At 67.3% G+C, this 8248-nt stretch overlaps 1 protein-coding gene across 1 annotated transcript; it reads left to right on the top strand.

Annotated features, from left to right (window-relative positions):
• On the top strand, nt 1-7455 carry RPUSD3 (RNA pseudouridine synthase D3). Its single transcript, XM_074957275.1, has 9 exons — nt 1-91; nt 855-1000; nt 2408-2452; nt 2658-2754; nt 3114-3221; nt 3494-3578; nt 3754-3880; nt 4105-4244; nt 5128-7455. The coding sequence occupies exons 1-9, from the start codon at nt 24-26 to the stop codon at nt 5308-5310; spliced, it is 999 nt and encodes a 332-aa protein (XP_074813376.1). The 5' UTR covers nt 1-23; the 3' UTR covers nt 5311-7455.
• The last annotated feature ends 793 nt before the right edge of the window (nt 7456-8248 follow it).

Raw genomic sequence — 8248 nt, 5'->3', positions numbered from 1 at the left:
GCCCGGCACCGCGCACGCGCTAAATGGCGGCGCCCCGACTCCTTCTCTGCGCGGGGGGGGGCCCCCGAGCGGCCTGCAGCGCCCGGGCCTGGTGAGGGGGGCTGTTCAGGGGAGCGGGCGGCCCGGGGGGAAGGGAAGGGAAGGGGGCTGTGAGGGGAGCGGGGGGGGTTGTGTGGGGGCTGTGAGGGGAGCCGGGGGAGCTGTGTGGAGGGGAGTGGGGGGCTCTGCGGAGGGGAGGGGGGCTGTGAGGGGAGCAGGGGGTTGTGGGGGGGGGCTGTGAGGGGAGCCGGGGGGGCTGTGTGGAGGGAAGGGGGGCTGTGAGGGAAGTGGGGGGCTCTGCGGAGGGGAGGGGGGTTGTGTGGGGGGCTGTGAGGGGAGTGGGGGGCTCTGCGGAGGGGAGGGGGGCTGTGAGGGGAGTAGGGGGTTGTGGGGGGGGGCTGTGAGGGGAGCCGGGGGAGCTGTGTGGAGGGGGGGGGCTGTGAGGGGAGCCGGGGGAGCTGTGTGGAGGGGAGGGGGGCTGTGAGGGGAGCAGGGGGTTGTGGGGGGGGCTGTGAGGGGAGCCGGGGGGGCTGTGTGGAGGGGAGGGGGGCTGTGAGGGGAGTGGGGGGCTCTGCGGAGGGGAGGGGGGCTGTGAGGGGAGCGGGGGGTTGTGTGGGGGCTGTGAGGGGAGTGGGGGCTCTGCGGAGGGGAGGGGGGTTGTGTGGGGGGCTGTGAGGGGAGCAGGGGGGTTGTGTGTGGGGCTGTTCAGGGGGGCTGGGGGGAAGGGAAGGGGGGGTTCCCGTCTCCACCCCAGCACGCCGGGCTCACTGGTTCTGCTGCTTGGTCCCAGCTCCCCTCGCTCTTCCTTCCCCCAGGTACCAGCAGCCCCTGAGGCCGGGGGGCCCTGGGAGGCAGGCGGCCGGTGGCCTGGGCAGAGGCAGCATCGTGGGGCAAGCCGGGGGGCCGTGGAGCCGGCAGGAGGCGCTGGGGCTCCTGGAGGCAGCGGTTGTGTACCGGGAAGGTACTGGGGTGGCACTAGGGGTCGGCGCTGGGCGTGGGGGGGGGTGTGGTGGGGGGGGGGCGGCGCTGGGAGTGGGGGGGTGTGGTGTGGAGGGGGGGCGGTGCTGGGAGTGGGGGGGGTGTGGTGTGGGGGGGGGCGGCGCTGGGAGTGGGGGGGGGTGTGGTGTGGAGGGGGGGCGGCGCTGGGAGTGGGGGGGGTGTGGTGTGGAGGGGGGGCGGCGCTGGGAGTGGGGGGGGTGTGGTGTGGAGGGGGGGCGGTGCTGGGAGTGGGGGGGGTGTGGTGTGGACGGGGGGGCGGCGCTGGGAGTGGGGGGGGTGTGGTGGAGGGGGGGGCGGCGCTGGGAGTGGGGGGGGGTGTGGTGTGGAGGGGGGGCGGCGCTGGGAGTGGGGGGGGGTGTGGTGTGGAGGGGGGGCGGCGCTGGGAGTGGGGGGGGTGTGGTGTGGGGGGGGCGGCGCTGGGAGTGGGGGGGGTGTGGTGTGGAGGGGGGGCGGCGCTGGGAGTGGGGGGGTGTGGTGTGGAGGGGGGGCGGCGCTGGGAGTGGGGGGGGTGTGGTGTGGTGTGGGGGGGGTGTGGTGTGGTGTGGGCGGCGCTGGGAGTGGGGGGGGGTGTGGTGTGGAGGGGGGGCGGCGCTGGGAGTGGGGGGGGTGTGGTGTGGAGGGGGGGCGGCGCTGGGAGTGGGGGGGGTGTGGTGGAGGGGGGGGCGGCGCTGGGAGTGGGGGGGGTGTGGTGTGGAGGGGGGGCGGCGCTGGGAGTGGGGGGGGTGTGGTGTGGAGGGGGGGCGGCGCTGGGAGTGGGGGGGGTGTGGTGGAGGGGGAGGGCGGCGCTGGGAGTGGGGGGGGGTGTGGTGTGGAGGGGGGGCGGCGCTGGGAGTGGGGGGGGGTGTGGTGTGGAGGGGGGGCGGCGCTGGGGAGTGGGGGGGGTGTGGTGTGGAGGGGGGGGCGGCGCTGGGAGTGGGGGGGGGTGTGGTGTGGAGGGGGGGCGGCGCTGGGAGTGGGGGGGGGTGTGGTGTGGAGGGGGGGCGGCGCTGGGAGTGGGGGGGGTGTGGTGTGGAGGGGGGGCGGCGCTGGGAGTGGGGGGGGGTGTGGTGTGGAGGGGGGGCGGCGCTGGGAGTGGGGGGGGGTGTGGTGTGGAGGGGGGGCGGCGCTGGGAGTGGGGGGGTGTGTGGTGTGGAGGGGGGGGCGGCGCTGGGAGTGGGGGGGGTGTGGTGTGGGGCCAGGGAGATGGGGCAGCAGAGCAGCCCTGCTGAGGCCTGGGCGGGAGGGCGCTGGCTGGCTGCGCGGCGGGGTGTGGCCACGGGCAGGAGGTGTGGCCGTGGATCTGGGCTGGCTTTCGTCCAAGAAGAGGGGGTCTGGGACGCTGGGGAGGGCTGGCCGGCCTTCCCTGACCTCGCCTGTTCCTTTGTTTCAGGGCCACTGGTGGCCATCAGCAAGCCCCCGGGCCTGGCTGTGACCGGTGAGTGCTTGGGGTCCACGTCTCCCACATGCGCCGGGCACTGCAAGGCCGCCCAGAGGAAGGGGCTCGTCCCTCCACTCCCAGCCTGCGGGGGAGCAGGGGGTACAGGGGGTGTTCCCCTGGCCACCCACAGGAGTGACACTTGGGGCAGGGGGTCAGGCCAGCTCTCCAGGCTCATGGCTCCTTCCCTGTGCTCCCCTCCCAGGCAGTCCAGGGCAGCTGAGTGTGATTTCGCTGCTCCCAGATCTGAGCCAGAGGCTGAGCCTTCCCCATGAGCTCCATGTGGTCAAAGCAGCCGGGAAGTAAGTGACTGGGGAAAGGCCAGGGATTGACTCGCCACGGAGAGGAGGAATGGGTGGTTGGTTGCTGGGATGGGGCAGGAGAGGGAGGGAAGGAAGCTGGCTGGTTTGTGGGGGGAATCGGAGGGCAGGGGCCTGGTTGGCTTGGGTAGGGGAGGGAAGGGTGCTGGGCAGGGGAGGGTGCTGGGGGGTGAGGAGGGTGCAAATAGGCAGGCAGAAGAGGGAGGGGTTGGCCCTGGGGGGCAGGGAGGGGAGGGCGTGGCACTGGGGAGCAGGGGGCTGCCTCTCCGTAGCTCAGCGCTGTGTTCCCATCTCCGGCGCTGGCTCTGTGCCATGGGACTGAATCTGACGCCCTCCTCCAGGGACAGCTCTGGCCTCGTGCTTCTCTCCGGCTGCCCTGGCACCACGCGGCAGCTCCATGCATTCTTCACGCAGCTCCGGAGAGCAGGGCGCCCCCCCGCCACTTACCGGTGAGTGAGACCCCCCACCCCTCCCACTTACCAGGGAGTGGGCTCCATCCTGCAGAGTGCTCCTGCCCCGTGCTGGCGAGTGGAGCGTCCCTCTCCCGCATCCCGCAGCAGGGCGCTTGGCCGTGCGCCAGAGACTGCACTGTCCTGCAGCCCCAGGGCGCCGACTCGTCTCGCTCGTCTCCCGTTCTCTGCCCCGCTCCCACCCCAGCCCATCGTGAGCCCCGGAGCCCAGAGAGTACGGCCACCCTGTAACCCCCTCTCCTTCCCCCCAGTGCTGTCACTGCCGGGGTCCCAGCTGCCGTGGAGGGGGAAATCCGCACAGGATTGAAGCTGGAGCAGGTTGGGGACCTGCAGCTGGTAAGGAAAGGGTTAACTGGGCTTTGTGTTCTGGGGGGCTGCGGAGCTCTGTGGGGGCAGGCTGTGTCCTGGGAGCAAAGGGCTGTGGGGCCCCAGGGTGGGGATGGCTGCAGGGCCTGGCCAGTCCCTCCGGCTCCAGCCTTCCCTTGAGCGTGTGGCTCTGCTCTGGTTGCAGGTGGTGCCGGTGGCTGCCCCGTCCCGCCGCAGCGTGGAGAGGAAGGAGGTGAAGCAAACCCTGACCCACTACAGGGTGCTGGGCGTGGCTCCGGGCTGCAGCCTGGTGCAGCTCCAGCCCATGACAGGTGGGGAATGGGCTCCGTGAGGGAGCCCTGTGTTCAGCTCTTCCTGACAACCCTGCCCAGCGGGGCCGCAGATCGGGGGGTGAGGGGCTGAACTGGGAGGTCTCCTGCCATCCTTGCCAGGGAGGGGCTCTGGGCAGGAGGGGGCGAGGGTGCGTTTGCTGCCCGCGGATGGGGGCGGGGTGGGGGCGCGGTACCCATATTAACCCCCACTCTCCTCGCCACAGCCTTTCCCAGCCAGCTCCTGGTGCACCTGACGCTGCTGCTGTGTCCTGCGCTGGGCGACCACGTGTACTCTGCCCGTGTGGGCACAGTCCTGGGGGAGCCCTTCCCACTGCCTGCGGGGAGCGCTCTGCCCCACACACAGGTACCGGGCTCTGTCCCGCCCTGCCCCGGGCACCCCTTTGCTGGTTGCGCACCATGGTCCCACGGCTTGGGCTGGAGCCGTGGCTTCGTCTCAGGGGAGGCCCGTCATTGCTGAGCTCTGCATGCAAAGCCCCCCGGTCAGCCCGGCGTGCAGAGCACTTTGCCTGGCCTGCCATGGAGGGGGCCAGGGCTGGGATAGCAGGGGGCTGCGGGTCAGGAGTGAGGGGTACCTTGGAGTGAGTGAACAAAGGACTTGCCGGACTGGCTGAGACCTGGGGGTCACCTGGCCCAGCGTCCAGACCAGATGCTGCAGAGGAAGGGGTACGACCTGCCTCACACTAGGCCTCCTCCTGGTTTCTGGGAGCTGGTTGAATATCCCTTCTTCGCTGCCTATCGTCCAGTCCTTCTTGGTGTCCTCAGGGCCATCCTGTGGCAGTGAGTTCCACAGATGACATATGCATTGTGTGACAGTGTTTCCATTTGCCAGTTTAGAACTTCATTGAGAGTCCCTGTGTTAGTAGCTGGGCGTGTCCAATCGACCTGTCTTCCTTCTCCAGACCCCTCTTACCTCAGTCCGCACTAGCAATGCCAGTCTTCAGTCACTCTTCAGAGGAGGGTTTTCAGCCTCCGGTCCTGCAGCCTCTGCACTGTGTCGTGTGGGATGGGCTGAGGATCCCACGCGGGCGGCCGCTGATTGCTTTGTACAATGTCCTCTCCCCACTTCTGTGGGCTGCTAGCTGGCAGAGCTGGGGCCTGGCCCTGCTCACTTCCTTTGAGTGCCACGTTCAGTCGCTGTTGGGGATCCCTGCCGTGCCGTGCTGGGGGGGACGACGACTCGAGGGCTCTTCGCTCCTGAGCCCCCATTTCTCTCTCTCTCTCGGCAGGTCCTGGGCGAGCAGCTGCTCCGCAGGCTGCGCCTCACTCGGGAGCTGCTGCATCGCCTGCCACTGCATCTCCACCTCTACCAGCTGCTCCTCCCGACAGCTAGTCTCACCGTGCCGCCCCCACCCTTCTTCCTCCAGACGCTCCGTCTGCTGGGACTCCCTGGGGGCCAGCGTGTGCCGTGACGGGGCGCGCCCTGGCCCAAGAGGCAGGCCCAGCTCTGTGGGGGAGAGGGCGTTTCCCAACCGGGAAAGGAGCAGAACTCACCCCGGGGATGCTGCTAGCAGAGCTAGGCTCGGGTCTCCTCTGCATCCCCACCGGTGGGACTCCCCGCAGGGATGGTCTCCTGGAAGGCGAAATAGCCGTGAACATGCACCCTTCCCCCTCTTCCTGGAAGGCTCCGTGCAGGACGCTGCTCCGGACTCCTCCCTCTCGGTGTGGGGGCGCAGCAGGACAGCCCCCCGGTGCCCCAGCTAGTCTGTGCGCTGGGCTCTGTGCCACCAACAGACTGGTTCTCAGGTTTAGCCACTCTGATCTTTATATGACCAAACAGTGGTGCTCCCGCAGCTGGCAGGGGTGTGGGGGGCACTGATCCTTCTGCCTCTCGGGACCTTTCCTGCTTTTCTCCTGGTTACAATATCCCAGCCTTGCCAAACAGTGGGTTGGGGTCTTGTCTCGTAGCTCCCTCTGGCTCTGTCAGCCACACCTGTGCAGGGGCCTTTGGCCTCCCTGGCCCAGCCCCGTCCCACTCTGTCTCCTTGCTGAGCTGCCTGTGTCGTGGGTGTTCAGGGTCGGGCGCTCCCCAGCGGCTGGGATCGGCAGCCCCTCCTTGGAGGAAGGACCCTCACGGCTGCCCCCCATCTGCAACTGTCACACCAAACCGGTGTGCCCCAGCTGTGCCCCTGCGGTTCCCTGCTGCTAGTGGGGCTGGGGTTACTAGTCAGCTGGCTGAGCAGAGCGGTGCTGGCACTGCCTGGCGGGGTGCTCCCTGCAGCGAGCCTGGGGGTGGCCCAGCTGGGTGCGGACACAGCATAGCCCATCTCCCACTGGCGCTCCATGCAGCGACAGCACCTCACCCCACGCTCTGGGGAGGGGTGTCTTCGAGCAGCTTTAACGCCCTGCGTGTGCCGGCGCCAGCTCCTGGGTGGGTGGGGCTAGAGCCCGGAGGGAAGGGTCTCTGAGGTGCAGGCCCCCATCAGCCCCAGACCAGCAGGTGTCACAGGGGGAGATGGCAGTAGTGAGCATGTCCCAGAAGCCCTTGCACTGGCTGCCACTAGAGATAAGCTGTTGCAAGGAGCTGCCAGCCTGCGAAGGAGTCGTGAGCAGTCGCGGTTAATTTCCCCTGCTTGTGTGTGAGGCTGTCCTGTGGGGCAGGGGTGGGGGGTGCAGCAGTAACCCCTCCCAGGCCCACTTCAGCTCAACCAGCAGAGGAGCAGGGCCCAGCTTCCAGGTGAACCCTGACGGGCTGCTGGAGGCCATGGCCCTGCAGGCCTCTTCCTGGCCAGAGAGCAGAAGCCACTTGGAGAGGCAGCTTCTCTGGCCCTGCCTGTGAGCCTGGCCTTCAGGGGTTCTCCCAAGAGGGCAGACCCCCTTGTGCCATGGTCATGGCCACAGCGTCCTGCTGCTGGAGGCATTAGGGCAACGGGGCCAGTGCATTAGGACTCGGGTATTTTCTGTGTTTAAATGTGTACGTGCCTGACTGCATCCAAACCACGGCAAATCCTTCCAGGCAAGGGCAAATGCAGCTGTTGGGGGCTCTGGTTTTCTGGTGTATGCACTCCCAGTGTACCTCCTGGGGAGATTTGGGGGAATCCATGTACAAAACATGATCATTGGACAGCTCTGTGTAGGTGGAGTTTGCCCCTTGGCTGTCAGGGTGCCCCTTCCAGCCCAGGGAGAAGGGGGGCAGTGGTACTCCCAGGGACGGCTCTGCTAGAACAACAGGTACGCTAAGGAGTATCTGCGCTGGGAACAGTCTGCTAGGAGTGGCTTGGAGCAGTTGAATATCCTCAGAAGCAGCCTGAGGAGCCAGGTATTGGAGGTGGGGTTTATAAACACTGAGGGACTCGCAGGCAGGGCTGCTTGTTCTGGTTACATGTATTCATCACATGACAGAATCTTTAATTAAAGCTTAATCTTTAATTCTTGGAGATTCCAGCCCATGCTGGAGGGTTGGGAACTCTGCTTCCAGACTAGGGCCAAAGGGACATGGGGGTAGCATAGGGCCATTTCTGACTGTAGGCCCAGCCGGTGGAGAGTGGCACTCCCATGATTCACAGTAGCATGAGCTGCAGGGGGAGATCTTGGCCATTCAGAAGGGTGAGGAACTGAGGCAGGGGGCTCTGTGCAGGGTTTTATTTTGTCTGGCTGTAACTAAGAGTGACCGGTTTAGAACCCTTGTCTGGCTGCTTTCACTAGGAGTGCCCCTGAAGAGGTCAGCTGCATCCCAGAGTGCCCACTAGGCAGTCTGGGGGCTCAGCCCTGGTCTGGGGGCCTCAGGTAGCTGGGCCCTGGGGTAACAGGCAGAGTCTGTGCCAGTGAAGTCAGGGCGCTGCACCCCACTGAGACAAAGGGAAGCTGAATGCACAGGGTCTGGCAGGATGGCCCCCCAGAGCAGCCTTGGGTGCGCTCAGGTTGTGTGAGACGGTCCCCTGCTCTGTCTCTCCCGCCCGGCTGCAGTGCTGTGAAACCATCCAATCCAGCACTGGGGCGGAGAGCCCAGCCCACAGCTGGTCCCAATGCAGTGAAAACAAGGGTTTGCCCATTGGGTTGGGGGGCAGGCCTGCCTTCCTTAGGGGGCAGCTTGTGGTGAAGGGAGCAGGGGGCAGGTCCTGGCCTTGTCTGCACCGTCCCCCCCGCCCACCAGTGCCAAGGCTGGCTGCTTGCAGGGGCACTGGAGCAATGTGTATGGGGGGACTGAGCCATGGAGCCAAACCCAAACCCTGGATATGATGGAAACCACGTCAAACCCCTGCACTCCTAGTTCCAGACCCTCTGGCCACTTGTGGCCTGTGGTCTCAGGGCATGACCAGGAGCTGATCCTACCCTCACCCTGCTTCTCAGTCTCAGCCCTGGGCGCTGCAGCCAAAGCACCAGCTGCTGTGACCATTCTCTGCCCTGCTC

Source organism: Natator depressus, chromosome 7 (assembly GCF_965152275.1).
Source record: "Natator depressus isolate rNatDep1 chromosome 7, rNatDep2.hap1, whole genome shotgun sequence".
Classification (NCBI taxonomy): Eukaryota; Metazoa; Chordata; order Testudines; family Cheloniidae; genus Natator; species Natator depressus.
This window is presented reverse-complemented; position numbering and strand designations above follow the sequence as displayed.

Coding starts and splice junctions, on each gene's coding strand:
- RPUSD3 (XM_074957275.1), top strand. CDS start 24: ATGGCGGCGCCCCGACTCCTTCTCTGCGCGGGGGGGGGCCCCCGAGCG. Junction 2,755..3,113: donor GTGGTCAAAGCAGCCGGGAA/GTAAGTGACTGG, acceptor GCCCTCCTCCAG/GGACAGCTCTGGCCTCGTGC. Junction 3,881..4,104: donor GCAGCTCCAGCCCATGACAG/GTGGGGAATGGG, acceptor TCCTCGCCACAG/CCTTTCCCAGCCAGCTCCTG.